At 45.4% G+C, this 24,084-nt stretch overlaps 1 protein-coding gene across 3 annotated transcripts in view; it reads right to left on the bottom strand.

Annotated features, from left to right (window-relative positions):
• Positions 1-327: 327 nt before the first annotated feature.
• The window catches only part of cux1b (cut-like homeobox 1b), a 65,260-nt gene continuing 41,503 nt past the window's right edge, over positions 328-24,084 (bottom strand). Inside the window, exons 9-23 of one of the 3 annotated variants that reach the window (XM_030108124.1) lie at positions 23,320-23,368; positions 20,749-20,853; positions 19,806-19,997; positions 19,547-19,605; positions 19,208-19,250; positions 18,228-18,324; positions 16,117-16,926; positions 15,284-15,367; positions 14,685-14,786; positions 14,011-14,564; positions 13,617-13,758; positions 12,597-12,884; positions 12,321-12,509; positions 10,738-11,002; positions 7,006-10,630 (exon numbers count right to left, since the gene is read on the bottom strand). In XM_030108124.1, the coding sequence (XP_029963984.1) occupies positions 10,123-10,630; positions 10,738-11,002; positions 12,321-12,509; positions 12,597-12,884; positions 13,617-13,758; positions 14,011-14,564; positions 14,685-14,786; positions 15,284-15,367; positions 16,117-16,926; positions 18,228-18,324; positions 19,208-19,250; positions 19,547-19,605; positions 19,806-19,997; positions 20,749-20,853; positions 23,320-23,368 (3,487 nt within the window). In that variant the 3' untranslated portion in view covers positions 7,006-10,122. Of the gene's footprint in view, positions 1,128-1,235; positions 1,301-1,477; positions 1,559-1,635; positions 1,693-1,777; positions 1,862-2,203; positions 2,321-2,527; positions 2,641-4,050; positions 4,255-7,005; positions 10,631-10,737; positions 11,003-12,320; positions 12,510-12,596; positions 12,885-13,616; positions 13,759-14,010; positions 14,565-14,684; positions 14,787-15,283; positions 15,368-16,116; positions 16,927-18,227; positions 18,325-19,207; positions 19,251-19,546; positions 19,606-19,805; positions 19,998-20,748; positions 20,854-23,319; positions 23,369-24,084 lie in introns of those variants that run through there. The other 2 variants (XM_030108125.1, XM_030108123.1) reach the window with 2 other exon arrangements.

The following is a 24,084-nucleotide window of genomic DNA, read 5'->3' as shown; positions in this document are numbered from 1 at the left end:
CAGCGTGGTCTCTGCCTTTCCCCGCCGGCAGCCGGGATTCGCTGAAGCCCCCCCACCCCCCCCGCCTGCAGCACAAATGATGGATGGAAGCATGTGTTAACCTTGCACTTTTCCTCTTTTCATTACTACACTGAACTCATAATGAAAATGTTACCAAGGCTGGGAATGAACACAGGCAAAAATGGGTAAGAAAAAAAACATTACATTTTCACCAAATATCTAAAAAAAAAAAAAAAAGCTAAATTCAACTTTGAGTTAATCCTTTCAATCATTCATGTTCCTTTGACGGTTCCCTAAAAATCAAATAAAAACATGACACAATTGACTGCATAGCATTTATTAGGTATATATATCCACCACACCAGGAATAAAGCAGGTAAACATGCACAGTAATTCAGATTATCATGAAAACAACAGGAACCATGAACGCATCAAGGCTCCGTCATCAGATCCGACGAGCTCTTAAAGCAAGTCTGAGATTTCTGAGGCTGCAGGCATCACTGGACATTTTATTTACCCCTCAACTATAATCTATGAAACTCTAACTCAATCGAAAACAACCTTAGAACCGTTTTTTTTTAATCCAAACACAGTACCCTGCAAATATAATCTCATCCTCAATACACTGTAAATAGGGATATTTAGATCACAGTAAACCTATTAATCAAATTACCTTCATCCAATAATAATAATAATAAACTTACACCAAATAAATCTTAACTGAATGGATTTTCTAACCTTTCAAAACACCAGTTATTCCCACAAAAAACTTAACAAGACCCAAACTATGTGGTCCCTTTGGTTCATAACAGCAAACACAAAATTAACCTTCATTATTTATTTCAGAAGCAATGATCACTCTGACTTACTGATTATTGACTGATTGCTACTGATTCCCTTCACCTCTGTGTTAATCTAAGACTATATAAGAAGAACTCTCAAGTTCTAGTTTTAATCAACTTCTGTATCGATGACTTATCGGAGAGCAAAAGGTGGGAACCTGATGACCCTCGGCTTCTTGATTTAAAGCCCGAACACGCCCCCTGGTGGAGAGGCCGGCTGATCCATGCAGGGCGGCCTACAGGTTTGGGTCGTTCTCGTGGAAACGGTGGAGGTGGTCGGAGTACCTGCCGGAGAGGAGAGGAGAATCACCGAGGATCGGGTATGAAAGCTGTTTTTAACTCAGGCACGACGTGACATTTGTGATTTCTGACATCTGAAGGGCTGACGCTCACTTTTTAGCACAGAAAGCGGAGCAGTCTCTGCCGATGCTTTCGCTCCAGGCGGTTTTGTACAGAACCTGGAAATAAACAAATCGCAGGTGACTGATGTTCCTCTGCAGCTCAGAGGTGAGAAGCTCCTCCAGGAGATAACGTTTCAGGAAACACAATAAAGTCACTACTAATACCACGAACACTTGAAAAGCGGATGACGCATGCAAATGAGAAGGAAGTTTAGAAAATGGGCAGAAACTCACCAGGAAGACCAAGCAGTGGAGGAACAGAGTGTAAAAGAAGGCAATGGTCCTGGCCGTCTTGTTGGAGAGGATCCCACGTCCCTGAGAAGGAAACAAATCCACACATTCAGTCACCAGACACTTCAGAAGCGTGTAGCTGGTGTGAATCTGAGGTTTACCAGGCTGAGAGTGGCTTTGTCCCACGGGCTGAGGCTCAGGTATCGACGCTGGCGCTCCTAAAAACACACAATAGAACATTAACATACAAAAACCTCTGTCTGTTTCTACATTTCTGACAGATTTCTGGTGAGAACCTCATACCTTCCTGCTGAAGGAAGCGAATGGATCCAGCCTCTCCTCGTACTGGGAGGAGTAACGCATGACTGTGTCGTCGCTTCCTCCGGCCTGCAGCATGGACACAACAGGAGAGAGACGACATCCGCATGCAGGGACGGGAAACGATCAGATTTTTACCGTTCCATTTTGGTGGCGTTTTCTCCTTTTGATGAAATATAAACTTTGCAAGTATTGTTGTCATCCTTGCTTGTTTTTGAGTGTTCCCTTGCTGGCTGCGCTGGTGAATGACGTCACCACTTACACAGTTTCCAAGGAATTGAAACACTGGCAACCTTTTCTCAGCAACTGGTTTTCAATTGTTATAGCTCCAAAATGCAGAAATACAGGTTTCATTTAACAGTGACCAGAAACACAGAGATCCTTCGTTGATAAAAACACAGCGTGACGTACTTTGCCCGCGTAGCTCTGCAGGAACTTGATTTTTTCGTAGAGCTTGATGTTGTCGGCTCTCAGGCTGTCCAGCTCGTTCTGCAGGGCCTGCATGGTCTGCTGCATGGAGCGGTTCTCCTGCAGGACGAACACACGCCCGAGGAATCACTTTTTAACCAGACACAGGTCTGAGCACAGAGGTGCATGTTGGGAAAGTACATTTTATCCAACAATTCAAACTGCACAGTGAAATATTTCATGATCCTCTTGTTTTAATCGATTTAAACTCTTAAGTAACGGAAATCAAAACTGTGTGTGTGTGTGGTGTGTGCGATGGTGACTCACAGCTTCCAGCTCCTGGTTGCGGGAGCGAAACCTTTCCCTCTGGCTGGAGATGATGGAGAGCAGGGAGTCCATCTGTCCCTGAGGCAGCTCAGGATGGGAGGTCGGGCCGGAGCCTGGAGACGACACAGTGCAGAAACAAACACACACACACACACACACACACACACACACACACACAGACACACAGACACACAGACACACAGACACACAGACACACAGACACACAGACACACACACAGACACACAGACACACAGACACACACACACACACACACACACACACACACACACACACACACACACACACCTCGTCACGCAGCTCTGCTGTTGGAACAAATATCCGTTTCACACACGTTCTTTTTTTTTCCCCAACCAGTTTTGTTAGCAGCAACTAATCTGCCATTCCTGTTGGTGTGTGTGTACTGTGCACTGGTTATAGGAACCAATAATACAATTAATAAATCAGCTGATTTTGTGACCCACCTACTTCCCGTCCTGTTGTGTCCGTGACCCCTGACCTGTGTCTTAACCGATGACTGATTCGTACCATTTCGTGTTGTTTCCTTGTCTTTAAAGGCTCCTGCTGCCACACCGACATTCACGGCTTCCAGCGCATAAAGAAAGAAACCCTTGATTCTCTTTAATCAGTCCTGACTGCTGTGTTTTAAAAAGGCGGACTCCTGCGGAGCTTCCACTCAACACGTTGACCCCGTTTCACTCATCAGACTTCAGAAACGTTCGCCGCTCCGTCTGCGAGGACAGACTCCGCGTTCAAGTGTCGCCACCTCCGGCAGAACAAAGAGGGGAATTTCAAACAAGCATCAGAACCGGGTGATTAATTCAGCTTAAGAGATGAGAAACTGAAGCTGCTCAGAAAAGGAACTCAAACATCAGACTCTCCCAAATGTTATCATCTGTCTCACCTTGATGTTTTGTCACTTGAAATATCTTCACTACCGTGATTAGATTGTTTTTTTTTTAAAGCTAAAAGGTCCTCGCTATGATGGAAGGATTTTAAAATTATTTTTTTTCTGCCAAAATAACAACCCGTCCCCCCATCCTGCCTCTAACGGCCGTAACACAATCGGTTTATGAAGTCTCTAAAATAGAAAGACGAACAGTAAACAGAGCAATACAGCTTGGTGAACACGTTATGAGGAAACCCAGGACTCCAAGAACGGCAAACAGTGAAAGAAAAACGACAGCTTCTGAAATGCATTCCAGTATAAATCTCCAGGAAAAATGTATTTTCACATTTTACGGCATCTTTAAACTTTTTGTTGACACATAACTATTGTCAGTAATCCTATCAGTGTGGGCACACCAGATTAATCAATCGCTATGGCAGCTTAATGTAACTAAATTAAACTAAATTCAAGGTTTAATATGCATTGAAGCTTCCCAAAAATGTTTTTTTGGTAGATGAAGCCAGAATTGTGTCTCCTGATAAATGAAACTCCAGAAACGTTCCTCTGATGCAACACGACCTCCCTCCCCTGGCCGCTCCTCTAACCCTGACGTACCGCTGAACATGGCCGTGGCCTCCTTGATGGGCTCGGGGATGTTGCCCATGTCGCTGACCTCTGACCCATCCGCGTCGGGGCGCGGCAGGGAGGACATGGCCTGGATGGTGCTCAGGTCGTGCTCCAGCTTCAGGATCAGCTCCTTCTGCTCCGCGCTGGTTCGCACCGCGGCGGAAAACTCCACCTGGAGTTCGGAGTAACGGCCTGTCGAGAGCAGAAAGGAACAAATTAATCCACCGCCCGTCAGTGTCCTTATTTTTGTATTGATGTTATCTTTAATTTCTGGAGGAACTCACCTGTTGGAGCTATAAAAATGGCAGAAGTGGCCTCAGAATTTCTGGTAAAACTACTTTTTCCCTGATCTTTTTCTCTGAGAATACTTATGTCACAGAATCAGTGCAGACATTCAACAGAGCGCAACTTCAGAAAAAGAAAAACTACCACAACACACTTTTAGTATTTGTATAAAAGAGATTTACTTCAATTATCACACCTAGGGTGCATGTGAATAATAATGATGATGAATCAAATGTCAATCATAACAAATACATTGTGAACGTTTCATACAGTGATATTGCTTTTCAATGTTGTAGAAGGGACTGTTTTACAGTGCTGAGAACAAACAACATGGTACGTTTAGTAAATAGAAAGATAAAGAAACAATGATACATGAGGAAAAAAAACCAAAGGAAGGGTTAGAGACCCCAAAGGAGGGGGACAGCGAGAGAGAGAGAGAAAAAAAATAAAAGCATCTCAGGAGTGACAGAAGTGCTCGGGAAACGACTTTCAAAAAACATACTAACCATCCCTTTACAGTCATGCAGCCTTTTGTACTACAATACACACATACGCGCACGCACACTCACAAAAAGAAGCTGTGGGAGAAGTTATGAAAATTATTACTTCCACATCGTTGATGACAGGTTGGAAAACAAAACAAAAAAACAAAAAAAAAAAAAAAAGAATCACCTAAAAACACTCTCGCTAAAGCCTCAACAAGCATCTTAAAGCTTTCCAAAGGGGGGGTGAAGATCTCCCCAGGTCATTTGGTTGTCAGACTACACTGTGGTTTAAGCTATGGGTGAACTGAAGCGACGACACTAGGTAGCAATACACGGACAAAACAACTGTCAGCAACCTTTCAACAGAGGTGGATAAACTATTTCACTATTTGGCTTTTTGCTTCCTCTTTTTAAGTCTTGCGAGTATCGACTGAAATGTTTATTGTGCCAGAGCTCGTTCTCTGGGTTGTTTAAATCTTAAAACGTCAACTGTGGAAACAAAACCGAGGAGAGGATTTAAGACTCAAAAATGAACCGAAGCCAACGTGTGAGAGAAACAAGTAAAAAGTACGATGGGTAAAGTAAAAAGAAGGGTGGGGAACGAGTTTAGAGGATGAGTGTATTGTGCTGTATTATGTGTGTATGTATTACTGAGTGTGCTATGCATACAGCACCGCTGATTCAGAAAGTGTTTCCTTACAAAACCCACTTCATAAGATATATTTTAAAAGTATTACAAAAAAACATCTGAGGTTTTTTTTTTCTCTCTATTTTTTTTTCTTTTTTCTTTTTTTTTTTTTTCTCCTGAATATGGTGACCAGTGCTGCTGTTCGGGCTTCCATTACAACTAATATGTCAAATGAATAACCACTACTTCAACAGATCATACAGTAAAGCTTTACGACTTCAGAAAACATGATATGATATACAGCATCTGTTACACCTTTACAATGTTATTCAACAGTGTATAGAATCATCTGATTTAAATTTGTAGAAAAATATCTGTGGATCATGGAAAAGTCCTGAATCGTCCCTTCTCTCCTCCTGCCTTCAAAACAAAAGCATACTGTGACAATAGTGAGTCAATAGCTACTTGATCGACTGTATTTACACGTCTCTTTTTCCAAATAACCATTAGAATTGGCACACGTCATTATCAATACCTGTAGTGCCGTTATTAATGTCACAGCAAACCTGACACAAAACAGAAAAAATACAAAAATGCCCTATGAATAAATTCAGTGTTATTACAGTGTATGCTGTTTCTGCATGCTTCCTCCTTCATTCAATGCTCTGGCCTTTTCGCTGCTCGTTAGTTTTATGTACAACGTAAGAAATGCATTGTGGGGCGGGGGGGGGAAACAAACAAACAAAAAAAAAACAGCCGCCTGAAATAGGACCTGCAGGTCAGTCGTTAAAAGAGTACACGTAAAGTTCCTTTGCTCCTGTTACCGTTTGACTGCATGCCAGCAATTATGTACACCCCTCTCTCCGGAGAGCCGGGAAAAGTCAACTTTTCAGTACCAATGCGGAGTCTGCGAGGAAAAAGAACATGAATTTGGATGAAACGAATCGGGCGGGATCGTCTACGTCTGACGACATCACTAGTTCGGTGCCCTGCTTGGCAGTTAAAGGCACAAATCCGACGATCTCGCATGGTCTGGGCGCACCGATGGGTCTGGCTATGAGACGGCCCGTGGGCCAAGTGCTTCCACTTCGCGGTAGCTATCCGTGACCGTAGGAATGCGCGGCGGGCCGATCGGTCCGAGCCGGCGAGACGGAAGGCCGAGTTGCTTCAGTGTGTTGCAGAGGACAGGTGTCACACAGCTGTCGTCCGCGGGAAGAGCCAATATCTGACAAGTTTTTTTTTTTTTTTGTTTTTACAATTATCAGACACGTTGGAAAAACCAATTTTGTGCGGTAATGCAGCGCAGTGACGCTATCGGTACGGTTTTCCAGGCTGCATGCACCATCGGGGGGCGGGGACGGGACGGACTGAGGAGATTCTGAACAGGAACCCAGACTGGAGGTTCACTCCACGTATCTACAGCTGTACAGGACTACGGGCCTTTGAGTCACACGGACCTGTGAAATTTGAAATGAGGGCTTGTTGGACACGGTTACAGTTCATCATATAGAAAACACGGGTACAGCTATTTTATGCTTCTTCTTCTTTTTCTTTTTTTTTTCCTTTAGTGTTAGGATGTGGATAAGAGTCTGTGCTTGGTTCACAACCGCTTAAAAAAAAAAAAAAAAAAAAAAAGGCAAACACTTCCCAGGACCCTGGGATCGTACTCTGTTGTAGTGTTTACAGACCCTGTCCTAGGTTTTCATCTCAAAAAGATCCTAATAAGTGCTTTGTTACTAACTGCAATAGAAATTCTGCATAATCATAGGCTGGCTATTTCTGCTCGATCTGGCGTAGCACACCTGCTCGCTGGTACACTTCTCTAATCTCAATTTGGCAGATATGACCTCTTTCAAGTTAACATGTGTTCTCAAGTTTAGGTAATTTCATTTGACCTATTTGACAAAACGCGTAACAAATTTGGACCGGTTAATTAAGTTGATGTGATTAATGAGTGGGCGAACTCTATCAGAAGAAAGCTGCATGCCCTGTTAGTACAGGGCTTGCCCTAAAAATAAAACGAGAAGAAGAAAAAAAAAAGTTGTATCGGAGAGTAGAAAACAGGAAAAGAGATATGCTATCATATATTCACCAATCTTGATATGTCCTTTGATTCTCTAGCTAGCAATTTTAAGAGCATAAACAGTTGTGGTAAGAGCTTTATGCTTACGGGAGCATGAACTGTAGCAAACACATTTTAAAAAGCTATTGAAATGACACTAAACTTTAGGATTCATGAATATACAAACAAATGAGAACTAGTACATCTTTGTAAATATTAACCAATACTGCCGGCAGTCTATACGTCTAATAAAAATGTTACTTGCCCTCAGGAACAGTATAATCCCTTAAAAAATAGACAACTCAAATGATAAGACATTAAATGAAAAAAAAATACAGCACCTATAAATAAGCAGAATAAAAACCAAACTATAAATGCAAAATAGCAATAAAACCAAGCTACAGTAAATCATAGTATTACACTACTTTGTGAGAAGATTAATGTAATGGTAACGCATCAAACAGCTTAAAGAAGGGTGTCAGTTGTGCACTAGTAGTGTGTGCAAGTAGATACGAAATATGACCCCACTCATTGGAAACACTGAACACTCCTCGATCACGCACACACACACTTGTCCACACGCATGTATCGACAGGCATGCGTGTGCATGCATCCATGCACACACATACACACACACACACACACACACATAAAGGGGAGGCAGTGGGCTGACAGGCACTGAGGGCTTGTGTGGGACAGGGAGGAGGTGATATGCCTTAGAATTTGTAGTGTATACAGTAGAATTCAATGCAAAAAGACTTACATCCCTGGATACAGGATAGACTGGAGGAGAGCGGAGACTACTCGCACCAGGGTGGGGGCGAATTCACGTCCACGGCAGATCAGTCCGCGTGCAGCAGTTCGTTCATTTGAAACCCAGTTTTCAGTCAACAAGTTCATCATTACGTCTGATTGTGAGTGAATTGACCTCGACCCTGTCTTACATGCAGGCAATAACAAGTGCACTCCACACACACACACACACACATATACACACACACACACACACACACACATATACACAGTCACACACAATCTCTCACATGCACTCTTCCTGATTTGGCCTATAAAAAGATGTGTTTGTGAACAGAGATAATTTGCCGGTGTTTCAGACACACACTCATATATACACACACACACACACACACACACACACACACACACACACACACACACACACACACACACACACACACACACACACACACACACACACACACACACACACACACACACCCCGGCAGGTCCAGTGCCGGGTCAAGCTGTGACATGCACAACCTAAAACAGGACACACACATAGTATCACCATGTCAGACAGCTACAGTACTACGTGGATTCATCGTATTGTATTTTAAACAATGCAACATCTTTCCATTCTAATTTGCTTTCTTGTGTTACTCCTTACACTCGTATTGTCTGTTCTTATTCGTGTACTAATCAAAAATGGTTCCTAAGATTCCCTATTTTGTACTCTTTAGAGTCAAAAAGACTGTGCAATCTCTTATTGGCAACCAAATTGCAATATTAAAAAAAGAAGAGATCATCCTTCGTCCTAAAAAGAAGGGCTTAAAGGAGGCAAAAAGAGGGTTCCTTCTTTCCTTCCTCTTCAGATGAGTGTGTGTATTTGCGAGGAATTACGGATCCTTCTGGCCATCACATGGCTGTCAGCAGGATAGGATATGGGACACACGAGGTCAAAGTTCATCTTTCTTACATCAGTAACCATGGCAGCTCAGCCAGCAGGCCTTCCACTACCCTCGTAAGAGTGTAGGAGTGAGATAAAGAAGAAAACATGCTGCCATTGAGAAGAGAGCACACGGACACACCACTTTTTGGGTGTGTTTCCAAACAAACACACATACATACACACATACACACACACAGGTGCACACTGACACAACCCCTAATGTACACACACACACACATACATACATACATACACACACACGCAGTGAGTGAAAAAGGCAAAGGGTTTGTAACAGTCACTCTACAGTGTGAAAAATGAGGCGTCTCACTGAGTGAGGGGAGGTTTGTGGACACTTGGGAGGTGAGAAGAAGAGCGGAAAAAATCTCCTTTAAGAAAGTGAGAGTTCTTGTAAGAGAGTTCCTGTCTCTATCTATCATCTATCAGTGTCTATCACTGTGACAGCTGCTGTGTCAGGCCTTGCCTGTGTTTACTGAGTCCAGGTTTCAACCCCAGCTGTGGGTCAGACCCCAGCTCAGGACTAACCAGTCTGGTGCACCAGTGGCTGGTGATAGGGGGGAGGTACAGCAGGGCCAGAGGCCAGCAGGACGGCTAAGTGCTTATCTCAGTACAAAAACAAAACTCAGTTTAAAAAAACAGGAGAGACACTCAAGTTCTCTTATTTTGTTCTTCTGTGTATTCAGTAAATCTTCTTTTTAAGGGTTTTGCCAACCACTCTCTGCTCCTTTCCTCTGTTTTTTTTTTTTTTTTTTTGGAAAGCTTCTATGTAATAAAAATGGCTGCTGAGCTTGACTTTGGCTGTGTCCACTCTCCAACTGGAACAGAGCAGGAGGGGTCCAAGGTTAGAGGTTGTGAGGTTATGAGACGAGAGGGATGAGGGATGGTCAGGGGGGAGCTAGAACTCCCACTCTGAGGGATCCTCTTTGCTGGCAGCCTTCTCCAGCCTGTGGATGATGTTATTGAGATTGGCTGCTTTCTTCTTGCGCAGATTGTTGTCCCTAGGGTTTCTGACGGGGCCAGAGGCTGGGATGTTAGTACTAGAGGCCGAGCTACTGGAGGACGCCTCTGTGAGGCTGAAGAGCCCCAGTCCAGCTTGTCCGCAGCTGGAGCCCGGGCCGGATAAGCCTGAGGTGACGCAGTCTAACTGAGTGGGGGAGCTATTAGATCCCCCTGCTTCAGACTCGGCCTCCATGTCGTGGTCTTTGCATGCTCCTCTGTGATCCTCCAGGCCGATGCCGAGTCCCTGGCGTGTCTCCGCCGTGCCCTCCGATTCTGTCCCATCACAGCTGTCCCCCTCGCCTGATTTGGACCCACGCAGGGAGGGAGACCCCCCCTCGCTGCCAGGCCCTACCCCTCCAGCTGCCTGGATCTCCTCTATAAAGAGCTCCCGTCGGATACGTGACCTGGGAGACAAACGTGGGTTCAGTCAGACAACGCAGTCCCACTAAATCATACACAGGAAATATTTCACAAAGTTCTAATATACCGAACAGCTCTGTGAAACACTGACCTGTAATTATGGAACCAGTTGATAACAGTACTGGTCTTCAGGTTGAGCTGGGAGGCCAGCTCCTCAATGGTTTTGGGGGAGGGGTAGGGCTTCTGCTGGTAGGCCTTCTTCAGGGCCTCCTTCTCCTCGGGGCCCAGCACCACTCTGGGCTTCTTCAGCTGCTGCTGCCCGGGACTCTGTGAGCCCTGCACGTAGTCTGACCCCGCCAAAGCTCCGTCCACAGAGTGTCCGTCGCTCAGGGAGCTCAGTCGCCTCTTCATGTATGCTGCAATGACACAAAACAGCGAAGAAGCGTTAGCACAATTCTACACAATATGGTAAACTTTCAAAGGGTAATAAAAAAAAAAAAAAAAAAAAAGTGCTAACGGATTTGGAATAAGAAATTCAGATATATTCAATTAACTGGATGAAAACATATGGAAGACGGCAGGAGAGCCGCTTTAGATGCACAGATTTCATGATTTGAACACGAGCCATGCTGTCCTCTTCCATAACCACTAGGTGGAGGGCTTGTCTTACTTTCTGCTTCCAACAATGAACGCATCTCTTCCATTTTACAGCAAACAAGCAGCACCATTCACTGAGGGCACCAGCAGGCTGAAAATGAACAGCTCATGGCAGCTTCGCATGAGGTTGACATTTTACCCACCCCATAACGCGCTGCCAGATATATCAGCGTTGCGGGGGAAAACCCCTCAGAGCAAGGTTAGACCACGCTGAAAGTTGCGCGCTGCCTCAAAGGCTTGCACCACCAGGGTGGGAGGTCAAATGTGGCTGCTCTAGATGAGGTCCATGTCTTTCCTCTGGGCTCCGCTGGTAGCCAGGACTATTGCCTATTTCTAGCCGGATGCATTACTTTTGGTCAATAGTCTAAAACGATGTTGAGTGCAGAGTAACCCCACCGGTCCAAGCCCCCAAACACACTGATGTAAGGTCAGTGTTGTTTTTCGCCCTTGTGTGTTTAGCTTGTGATATCAGTGGCGAGAACGGATGCTGGACGGCTGAGCCCACCGGCAGGTTCAAATATCTCCTCTGCACAGAAAGCGAGCAGGACAGAGGGGGAGAGGGCTTCAAGTGAGCAGTGTGGCGGGGAGCGAGGCCTCTCCGCTCTCCCATTCTTTAAAAATCTTACAAACGGAATGATGAAGTGATGGAGCGGGCTCCGGACTCGCAAATAGTAAAAACACGAGCTTATAGACACTGATGATTATTATGATGATGACGATGATGAAGAGGAGTGCTGATGACTGTGAGTAAGCAGGCCCCCGGCAGTCCCCGAGCTGTCACATCGCATACAGTACGTGATGTCTGCAGTCCTGATTGGTACTGACATCACACCAAGATGACTGTGATCTGCACAACATGCTCTGCTGTCCTGCACAAAGGAGATTGTGTATGCAGATGTGCATGTGGTATTCAGGGGCTGCGTGCTGGGCTTTTTTTTTTTTTTTTCCTGAACGCATTTTGAAAATAAACGAACACTTACACGGATAACATGAAGGCTTTTACGAGCCTTTGCTTATCTACTTGAGTTGTAGTTGTTTTTTTTTGTTTTTTTTTCTCAAGCAGTCTTTGTGACGCACCTTTCTTTTCCAGGCGTTTCATGTGCATGAGTTTCTCCACGCTCTGAGGGTCCTGGAGCCAGAGCTGCATGCGGACAAAGGGCTCCCGACCCTTCAGGCTCAGCTTGTGCCAGGGTTTGGGCCTGGCCAGCAGGTCTGAGACTGAACCCTGAGTCAGACCCAGGATCGTCTCCCCAAACAGACGCTGGCCTGATATGAAGAGAAAGGGGAACAAAATTATAATTTCAGAATATTGGAAACCAATCGAGTAAATTAAATTTAATCCAAGTTTCTCACCGAGGTTGTTGTCAGTGAGCACCTCCTTAACCTTCTTGGTGATGGCGTAAGTATCGAGCTCAGGAGACATTGCGACCATCTCCTGGATGCTGAGACCCGAGTGACCTGGTACGGGGAGCGGGGTTCCGGGCTGGGACTCCCCGCCCGAGGGGTCCTCAGACGCAGGCTTGAGACCGGAGGACTGCGAGGCGAGCGGATCCCCGGCGAGACCGTTGACGGACTCCTCAGCCGAACTGAGCGGGGACTCGGGGGCCGGGCTGCAGCTCGCTGACGTCTTGGGAGTACCCTCTGGTGGAGCACAACAGTCAGAGCGAGAGAGATCAGAAAGGGGCTGGGTGGCATGTTAGCATGTCAGACAAACACAGCTTCACTTCCTCCCCCCGCTGGGTTCAGGAGGGACTTCAGTCAGGCTGCATCAACTAATTTAACTCCTGTTAAACAAACAGAAAAAGGTGCTTAAGTTTTCAGTTTGAAGCTTTTTTGGCTTCTTCCTCCGATTCCTTCATCTCCCTGTCTCTGTCTGTGTAGCACTGCTGTGCAGCTCAGCAGGCTGGAAGAGAGCAGTCATGAGGAGCTGTCAGTGTACATTAGCTGCTGTTTACACCCCCAGAGAGGAAAAGACACACACACACACACACACACACACACACACACACAGACATACACAGACACACACACACACAGACACACAGAGCTGCCATCTGGCGCTGCAACACTAACTTGTCTATGACATGACAAACCAGCAGCTTGCTGGCTGACACTGCCACAGCACTGGGGATGGGGGGATGGTGGGGGGACGTGGCGGTAGGTGGGAGGGAAGCATGGAGGAGGGGGTGGGGGCGCGTTGGGCGGGGTGAGTGACAGACTGACAGAAACAGCTCATCACGAGCTCTAATCAGGTTTTCAGATTAATACTGCAGCCCAAGGAGCGCAGTTGTGCTGGTCCGTACAGTGTGTGTGTGTGTGTGTGTGTGTGTGTGTGTGTGTGTGTGTGTGTGTGTGTGTGTGTGATGAGTTTACCTTGGTTCTGAGGTTGCTGGGTGTGTGTGTTTTGGCCCTGGTCTCCGTTCAGCCATGGCTGCATGCAGAGGTATGGCTCTCTGCTCCTCTGGTTCAACTTGTTCCACGGTTTGTGTCGAGACAGACTGTCACTCAGTATTCCCTGAAACACAGGACGGGGAGAAGAACTCAGATGTGCAACCATGTAGAGCAAAGGGAACACCGAGCCGCGACACAAACGTGAGATATTCCAAAAGTTTTGTGTGTGTATGTGTGTTAGCGCTGCTTTGCAAAGTCATTTGACCTGCAGTAATAGTGAGAACAGATACTAGTGTCTTCCTTATACCTGTATTATATCAAAGTTTAAAAATGAAATGTTGTGAGATTCCAGACAGACACTCCCCCCGACTCTCACCTCTTTGGAGTCTTCCTGGTTATGGTTGTCCTCTCCTGTCTGCACAGAGAAGCTTCTTCGAGTGTCTGTATGCATGTTGCTCCACCACTGCTCCCTCCAGTAACCCACTCCTCCGGCGCTCCCCGAGCGGCCCGAGCTCTCAGAGCTCCGGCCGAGTCTGAGAGCTCCGTCGGCGGACATGTCGATCCCCGAAGAAGCTCGGCCTTCTCGCTTCACGCTGGAGCTGAAGTCCAGGACTGGAGACGGGGACGAGGGCGAGGACAAGAGCGAATTGGGAGGCTTCTTGAGGGAAAGCGCCAGCGGGTTGTAGGGAGGGAGGGGGGCTGTGAGCGGGGAGCCCAGGAGGTCCCTCTGGGACAGCGAGGCCGAGGAGGAAGACGAGGATGAGGCTTTGAGAATGGGCTCCAGCGCAGCCTGTTGGGCCTCCATTTCTCTGCGGGCTTGCTCTAAGATGGAGCGGATCGCTTCGTCTGATCCGCTGCCCCCTCCACTTCCCAGTCCACCTCCACCCCCTCCTTTCAGTCCTGTGTACGACGGCTGAGCGTGGGACAGATCTAGGAGGTGAGCAGAACAGGCCGTCAGGAGAGCTGCAGACATGATGTAACATCTTCTAAACTCTGACTTTTCCGCAGCTGAAGAGAGAGAGAGAGAGAGAGAAAAAAAGTTTATCTCACCAGCTTTCTGCACCTGCAGCTCTCTTTTGGCCTGCTCCAGAATAGACTTGATGGCCTCGTCTGAACCTGCCTCTGGGGTGCGGACACGAGCCGTGATGTTACCTGGAAGGAGAGGAAGAGGGAATGGGAGGAGATGAAAAAAAAAGAAAAAAAAAAAGCTCATCAGATTAAAAAGCAGGAGTTACCAACAGAGGCGATGGGAGAGAACACTGGCAGATGATTACGCCATAGCACAGCACAAAGAGCAGCATTCCCACCACTGAGCTACGAGGAAGCGATACTGGAGGGATCGTCGAGATTTCCCTGGTCCCTCTGGAGCTCACACATGCACACGTGCTACAGGGTTCGTACAGTAAACGCTCCCAACAGAATAACAGCCACCAATAAAATCCCTAAATACACATGCTGGCTTTTCCTTTGACGCAAGCCACTGAAACTGTGTGGTTACCTTCAAGGCACATTTATATCTCGGCGCCTTCCCACAATTAATAAACGGCAACACTTCACACGCACACACAATATAGATACAAGTTCACCCCGACACAAACATGCCACACAGACAGAACGTGCTCGAATCTCTGTGTGTGAAGGGGACAGACCTGTGTGTGAAGCTGTATCGGAGAGGGTTCTCCGCTTCGGAGCATCCTGAAACACTCGGCTAAGCTGGGGCTGGCCTGAGCCCTCTGTTAAAAACAATATACCACACACTATGTTACAGCACTTGTGTGTTTTTGTTTTATTTTTACAGCTAGACTGTATGGTGCCTCGAAACGTTGGGCAAACATAAGGAGTGTCTGTTCCATCCAATGCACATTATAGAGTACTATAAATGCATTGATCTTCACCATCTGTGGCCCCAGAAGAAATCAAACGTCTACCTCTCACAGAAATGTTAAAACCACTACAGAGACAGACTAGTGAGGGATTCATTATTTAAAAGGTTTTCAGACACTAACAACAGCCTCCTCTTTTTGTCGTTTTCCTTTTTTCCCCCCCCCTCTGTCTTCGACTCTCTGGTAAAATTTGTCGTATTTTCTGTACCACTGAGACCACCTTCTATCAGAAATGTCCTGATGCGTTAAGAAAAGCAGGCCCGGGCTAATCGAATCTCGCCGTAGTTAACAGTACCCCTGGCTTCCTCCTAGTTCCCACCGATCAATAGTATCGACGTGTGAAAGGTTTCTGTATTGACCGCAATAGGTGGGAGAGGCTCTTGGGATCGGTGCGTGACTAGGAACTCATTCAAAACACACAGGTGTGGCACAGAATGGGAGTTAGGAAAGAGAAAGGAAAATAAAAAGCTAGTCCATATCGACACGCTAATCAATGTCTCTGTGCAGGGCTGTACACACACACACACACACACACACACACACATGCAAGACACACGCACTCCCCCACGCACAGGCGCATTAAAGGAACACAGACTGACCTCTTTGCCGCCCCTGGATGCTGCGCAGTGCAAGGATGTTCTGCTCGTCGGCGAGGAACTGCCTCATCTTGTGGAAGGGCTCCTTCCCACGGATGGTTAGCTTGTTCCAGGGCTTCGGTCTGGCCAGGATCTCGCTGACGGAGCCCTGGGACAGTCCCAGCACGTAGTGGCCAAACACGCGCTGGCCAATGTTGTGCTTGATCAGCTGCTCTTTCACCTGCCGGGCAATCTCCGCCGTGTCCATGTCCTCGCCGTCCAGGACGCTCCCCGTGGTGGCGTCGGAGTGGCTGGGCGACGGGGACGGGGCGCTGCCGGCCGTGCTGCTCCCGTTGACGGGGGCCATGTCGGGGCTGGCCGGGGGCGGCTGGGGGCTGCTGGCCGCCAGGGGGATGGCGGCGGACCCTGAGCCTGGGGTGGAGGTAGGGATGGAGCTGAGGGTGGGGGTGAAGGGGGTGAACAGTAGCGCCCCACTGGGGATTCCAGACGACTCCTGCAAGGCTTTGGAGTAAAAGGTCTGGAGCAGCTGCCGCTGAATCAGGGAGTTCAAAGCCATCTTACCACCCACCAAAGGGAACACGGGGGAGTAGAAGTCCTGCCCAATGCCCGTGGGAGTGAAAGGGTGTGTTTCGCTGCTGCTGCTGCTGCTGGTGGTGGTGGCAGTGTTGAGGGGGTCCGTGTGAGAGCGAGACAGGGGCAGCTGAGAGGACGAGGGAAGAGAGGGAGGGGGAGGAGGGGGCGAGGAAGAGGAGTCGCCGGGCATGGTCTCCTCCTTCGTTGCGGACTCTTCTGTCCCTTTTCGCCCGGCTGACCCTACAAGAAAGGTCAAACACACAATGCATTATGGGGGAGTCAACAAAAAAGGGGTTCCAAAATGAGAGAGGAAAAAAAACAAAACAAAAAAAAAAACAAAACAAAATAACAAAAGTTGAAGGTTATCTTATTCAAGTCTTTTCCAATTTAATGAACTTTGTTTTCCTTTTTTGCCAACCCCCCCAGACAAAGTGCCCATGCATTTGTGATTTCAACCTTTCTTGTAAGCCACAGCCTGGAAGAAAAAATAAGGACAAACAAAACAATTGACACTGTGCCACTTAACCAGATTAGCTTGGCCTAGAGCTCAGTCGCTCTCTTTCTCTCAGAGGCAATGAGGAAGCAACTGGATAGAGCAAAATGATGTCCTCAGATAGCCACGCGAGTCCTCTTCCATCCAGCTGCAGGACGCTCCGACAGTCTGAATTCTTCCATTGTACATGCAGCAGTATTGTCTTTTATTCACATGAAGCACATCCACAGAAGAAAACATTTCATATGGCTCAAAAAAAAAAAAACAGATGCAGGTCACCAAAAACACTGAGCACAGACTATTTTACCTTTTTCTTTTTTATGTTACACCGATTAAATTTTTACAGTCACCAGAGAAATATACAGCATGCATTTTCTCAGTCTTGTAACTAACTGAATTCATCTTGATGATAAGCGCTGAGAGAAATATTATTCTAATGCATAACCATTGAGACTTAACATGATCGAGTAAGACAGTAAGCTTCCCTTACTGTGAATGTTAATCAATTCAAAGCTATTCAACAATTCAAGCCTAAAGCCATGACATTTCAAACCCATAAACACTGTTGCAGAGGGCAAGCATCCTCGTGTACAGGGCAGAGGATGCTGTCCTCATTTTGCTGTAATGCAGTCTGCCTACCATGTAGGTTGACCTCCTGCTGGGGGGATTTTACAAACACCAAAGACGCCTGTTTCCCCTCCTCAAACAGAGCGCGGGGGCTGAACACACAACATATTTGTACCTTGATGGGAAAAAGTTACGACTCGAGGCATAAGGAGGCCGAAGAGGAAGATTCGAGTATTGCAAAGCATTGCAGAAACGTTCACAAAAAGATAAGTATTCTCAGAGAAAAAGTATCTGTATGCATTGATACATACATGTACTGATCTGATGTAATCTCCACATAACTCCATTTCAGCTCAACTCTCCCTCCGTCTCCAGAGTGCGACGCTTTCGGCCACGGTTTTGTTGGTTGGAGTGACTTTCACGCAGGCGGTCTGTCCCGTGTGCGCGAGCCTTTTTTCCAACGCTAACGTAACGGACTTACCACTCAGCTCGGTGTTGGCGATGCGCAGAGCGGCGCTCTCCGACTGAAGACTACGGTTCCTCTCCAGCAGCAGTACCTCCAGGGGTTTGGACGAGTCCTGGCGGACAGGGGAGAGGAGGGGAGGGGAAGTGGAGATAAGATGAGGCTTTTTGAGAAGCCAGTTGTAGTTTACAGGACTACACCATTTGAAGATTTAAAAAAAAAAACAAAAAAAAAGGGGTCCAAGTTTGTTTGAAAAACTCCCGGGAATGTCCTTTCTGATAATTTTTCAAGGAACGATTATGGATGTATTTAAACCGACTGGCATTGCTACTTAGTTGCAGGAGAATTTAAAGTATGCAGTATCATTTCAAGCACTGTAAAGTCAGGCCAAGTGGCCATTTAACAGGGTTCCAGTATGAAAATTTGGATCAAGTGAAGGAACAGTGTGCTGGTATTACAACAAATAATCCTTGAATTCTCCTTTGCCAGCATTTTAGACATTCTGTAAGTCTTTATTGATGATTTTTTTTTAAGGAAGTTTTCACTCATCTTTAGCCATTTTATCAGTTTTAGATGTTTTCAACACGTTCATTTGTCCTCACATATAAAATGTAAAGAGGAACCAACATTGTTATTGCAAAAAAACCAACCTGCCCCCTCTCGATACAACTCAACCAATTTCCTTCAAGACTTCCCATTATTTGGATTCATCCAGTATTATCTTACTAGTAACTGTAATCAGGACCTCAAGTTTTATCAGCTGCTGTGAAGGCACTGACCAGATGGCGTGTTTCAGTTGATAAAACTACTGAATCACTTTTGAAATGTTAAGAATAAAAATAAATATATTTTTTACATTTTTCACACAACATTACAAAGGAGCTGAAAGGCTCTGGAGCCGTGGGTCACAGATCCAGGGTCTGGGTGTACAATTTCTTAAGACATGAGGCCTTAGAACTTTATTGGTGCAGCATGATGTCCAAGGTCCCATCCTTTACCTGCACGGAGTCAGATGACCCGAACTCCATAGCCTTGAGGATGCTGAGGAAAGAAAGCGAAAAATAAAATCATTTTAAACACTCAGAACTACAGGTACACCTGCACATTTAGCCAAGCTTTTCTATTTCTGTCTCGTTAAGGACTCCAAAAGGTCGAGGGTCAGGGAGCAAGAGTATCACGACGTAAAGCGAGAGACATACAAGCGTCAACTTAATGCCGCCGCTCAAACCTTAAATGACGACGTGCATCTTATTTAACAATTCTAAAGACATTAAATGCGGTGAAGACATGTCAAGGACACTCCTGTAATGAACACACACGCAGAAATGACTCCTCACCTCAGCTCCTTCTTAACCTCCTCATAATCGGCTTGTTTCTGCAGTTTCTCCTCCAGTTCCTGGAAAGCACAAAGAGATTAGAAAAAAGACATGAAAAACCCCTCCAAACAATCATTTATATGTCATGCACAAACTACAATGCCTACAATTAACAACAGTGTCAGTTAAAAAGATTGCAAAGAGGAAACAGTCCCAGTAGAAATGGCCAAAAGGGATGAAAATAACTGAAATCCTTGAAAAACACGTGCTCTGCTGGTACCTTGAGAACTGCAGACTTGCTGCTCAGCTGCTGCTCCAGCTGTGAGATCTGGGAGCTGGTGGTCTCTCGGAGTTTGGTCAGGCTGGCCTGCAGTCTCTGGACATCTTCCACCAGCTGGGCGGTCTCCCTTTCTTTGGCCCTGAGCTCCGCCTCCAGATTCGAGTGGGATGCCTCAGCCTCAGCCGGCTGCTCCTAAAGGCCAGACGGGATGATAAGCAATCTGTAACCTTCACAAGTATCTAGAAAAAGCTATTTAAAACCCTGCTCGGGAAACATTAACATAACTTTACAAATGATAATCATAATGCCTTTTTTGGCACCTTCGAAGACTCGCTTATTAGACTCGCTAAACTACACAGATTTCTATAGATCTCACCTGATCATCACCTTAAAAGATCTGTCGCTTCATTTGAGCAGTAAGATCATACATCTCCGAGGAGCAGCAAATAGAGGAATCGGAGTGTAAATTGCATGTGCTTCCAAAAAAAGGGGGGAACGTTTTTCAAACAAACTAATTCTGATAGCAAAAATTATGTTCTACATAAACTGATATGTGGAGTGCTTCTCCTGTTCTATTCTAAATTCTATATTTCAAAATGCTGTGTGAAAAGGAGGAACAATAATATTTCTAAAAAATCATTTTAGCTACTTGTTTATATACTGAATGTTAAAACACGCTTAACAGGAAAATGAAAAAAAAACCCAACATTTTTTTGAGATGCAGCTGTAAATGTCTCTCCTATTGATCCAATAAATCACTTAATCGATAAACCAATCACCTGTTTCCACTTAAAAAGGCATTACAGATGATGCCGGTGCATGACCTTTGATATCAGCGTTCCATAAATCGAGGCTGTAATCGGTAAACCGCCTCTAGCGTGAAAAGAGCCCTGCTGGTCTGCAGGCTATCGATACCTCCCCGCCAGTCAGAGAAACAAGTTACCGCGTTGGGGTCGGCCTTGGCCGGGCTGCCGAGCTGCTGGGACTGGGAACCCGAGGACAGCTGCTCCCGGAGCGACTCCGCCTCCCTCTGAGCGGTTTCCGCTCGCTGGAAGGTAAGAAAGAGAAACGTCGTGAGGGAAAGCCCGCGATGGAGGCTCTTACACTGTCAAACCTGATTAATCTAATGTTTAATGCAGTTCGATTCACGGGGGCTGGAGCGGTAATTTTGGTGTGCAGCCTTCCCTTTTTTTTTTTGTCCCCCCTTTTCTCAACCTGTCTGAATTTTCCTCCAGCCCCTGAACAAAAATTGGAGCCCTATTCAACACATGCAAATTGCAACCTGGCAAGAGAATGAGAGCAAGAAAGCAAAGGTCCAAACTAAAGGCTAAAATCAAGCCCTATGCTCAAGATTTAATTCTGTCAACACAAGTCTTGAGTATGCAGTCATTTAGAAACAAGTCGCTTTTTTTTTTTTTTTTTAAATAATTTTTTATTCAACCTCAACATTGAGCGAATGGCAATCAAACTGAAGCAGGAAAGTTTTCCAATTCACAATTCCTTCCTATCAGCCAACTGTGGGTTTGCAAATAGCGGGAGCCAACCTGCTTGCAGCATAAACAAACGTATACTCGAGCGGAGGAGGGCTGAAAGGACGCAAAAAAATGTGAAAAGACTACTGAGAGAGGATGCTTCACTTAATTAAATATATTAAATTATTCCTGATACTTGAGATGATTCCTGCTGCCTGAGATTTATCGCCAAACTGCCATGCTCCGGCTGGAAATTATCCGCCACGCCGGCCAACTCGCCGTTATTAGGAGTTACAGGGAGCCGATTCCACAGCGCTCCTAATTGCAACCATATTGAGAGCCGCTATTGACTGGGTGGGAGTTGGACTGCTGGTTGCGAGAGAAAAACCCTGTTTTCCATTTTCTTCTTATAAAAAGCATTAAAAAAAAAAAAAAAAAAAAAAAAAAAACGTCTGTGACTGAGCTGCAGGCCATGCTGTCATCCTCTGTAAACCTCAAATCAGAAGTGTGAACAGTGTGTGTATGTGTGTGTGCGCGGCGTTATAGTTGGAGCGTTAACCTCTAGGCTAATATTAACATTACATGCCTATGCTACCCCTTTAACCACAAATCATACTCTTGGGCTAATAATGAAAGTTAACAACAATGACATGAACAGATACCACGGGAATATTTACAACACAGGGGCAGAGGGTGTGCCGGGGGGCTCCGTTCAGCTGGATGGCTTTAGTAGGTGTGTAATAAACATGTAAAACAAACAGCAGCCCTCACGGTGATAAGAGAGTCCTTATTTGTTAGCGTACACCACATTGCATTAGTTCTGACTAGATAAGCACGTTCTTATTATAAAGAGTGAGGAGGGTAATGCTCTGCGGTCTGACTGGTCAACAAATCTCATCAGCGAAAGGCCCGAACAGATCGTCTCAGAGGCAACTTCGTTCATTATCTGATAGCGATTGTTCTGACTATAAGGATCAAGAATGTGTGAAGCCATTTATGGGGGGGGGGGGCTTTTATTTTCCCTTAAACTGCTGAGGAGTTACTCAAAGAGGGAAACTTTAATACATCTGAAAATGTTACGTTTATTTTTTTATTTCTTTTAAATGAAAATAATGCTGCATTTAAAATTATATCACCAGTTTTCATTCAACAATAATCTATTAATTATTTTCATGTTTAAATGTCATAGAGTGATATTAAATAAATGTGGCCCAGCGTTTTCCAAAGAGCTGACTCGGCAATAAAATTCTTTCAGCTTCATCATCAACCAGGAACAAAATTAAGAAAAAACAACAACAAAAACATAGCAATGAATATCTCAAACATGTAGAACTAGGCATGTGTTTTGTACCAGTTTTATTTTCTTAAAAAAGGCTTTAAGCAGCAAACACATTATTAAACCCAGGTATTGATTTTGTGGCACCTAATCAGTTAATCACCAAATCCCTGCAAGTCTCGTCTGCAGGGGGATAAAAGTCGCGGAAACTGGAAATTCTTCCTGGTGGGATGTTCTCAGTTTTTCGTTGTGGTGAATATTAACAGCAGCGTAACACTGCATGTGTGTTTCAGCTTGGATGGCCTGGATACACAGTCATTGTGATTAGACAATACGCTGCCTGCAACTCTGTGTGGCATTTTGTGTTTTCTGAACAACAGTGAAGCTCCAAAGCAACACGGTTAAAATAAAAAAGAAAGAAAAAGAAAGAAAAAGAAAGAAAATTGCCCAAAAATGAAATTGATTATGTTCTGTTCTCTTTTGCTGATGGGAGGCAAACACTGACTAGTCCCATTCTGTTAAACTGATTACCTGTGTGAGGCAAAGCACGACAGCATCCATATTTTAACTATTTTTATGTAAGAACCCTATATTGAATACACTAACATCCCGTGGTGCCGCTTTGGACTCTTTTTGACTATCAGAGATAAATAAAGTTCTTATGATCAATATTTAAAGGAAGAAAATATGTATTTTAACTCAATTCATTCTTAACAATAAAACATGTGCCACATAACACGGACGACGGTGCGTAAAAATAGGTTACCTGATTGGCTCTTTCCAGATCTGTCATCACCATCTCAATCTCATCGGCCCTGAGAGAGGAACACAGAAAACGCAACCGTTATTCAAGGAAGCACATTAGAATGCAGCCGACAGAGAAAAGCAAAGAATGGATAAATTAATGGATGATTCTCAGGAAGAAAAGTACACTCTGCACACATCACGTGTGTGTGTGTGTGTGTGTGTGTGTGTGTGTGTGTGTGTGTGTGTGTGTGTGTGTGTGTGTAATTGTTCAAAGGGCACGCATTTAGAAAATGTTGGTGCTGTGTCCATTAAGCTACTGTCTAAATTTCACCTTAATCCATTGATTGTGAACCCCATAACCCAAACAGCTTGTATGTGTGCCTGCGTACATGTGTTTAAGTGTACGCGCGTGTGTGTGTGCATGTGTGTGTGGGTGTGCACATGTAAGCCCCTAAACCCAGGCCACACTAAAACAGAGGGATTACATTAATAGAGCTCTAAGTCCTAATACAGCAGACTAATCTGCTATGAAGCTGTGTGATTGTGTCTGACTAATGGTCTGGATGGAGGCCATGGTTCACCTCTCACTTGCTGGAGGTCAGACGGCAGGGCTACGTCCCTGTGACGCCACCTCTCATTGGACTTGCGAAAAATAGTTTGATAACCTTCTTACACGAGTGACACGAACATCTATCACTTTACGGGAAACGTAAGAGAAATGGGGGGGAAAGACAACAAGGGGAAGGAATAAATAACACTGAAACTCAAACAATGTTAAAATTCT

The sequence above is a fragment of the Salarias fasciatus genome, chromosome 14 (assembly GCF_902148845.1).
Source record: "Salarias fasciatus chromosome 14, fSalaFa1.1, whole genome shotgun sequence".
NCBI classification, from domain to species: Eukaryota; Metazoa; Chordata; class Actinopteri; order Blenniiformes; family Blenniidae; genus Salarias; species Salarias fasciatus.
Note: the sequence above shows the minus strand (reverse complement) of the source record. Positions and strands in the feature narration are given on the sequence as shown.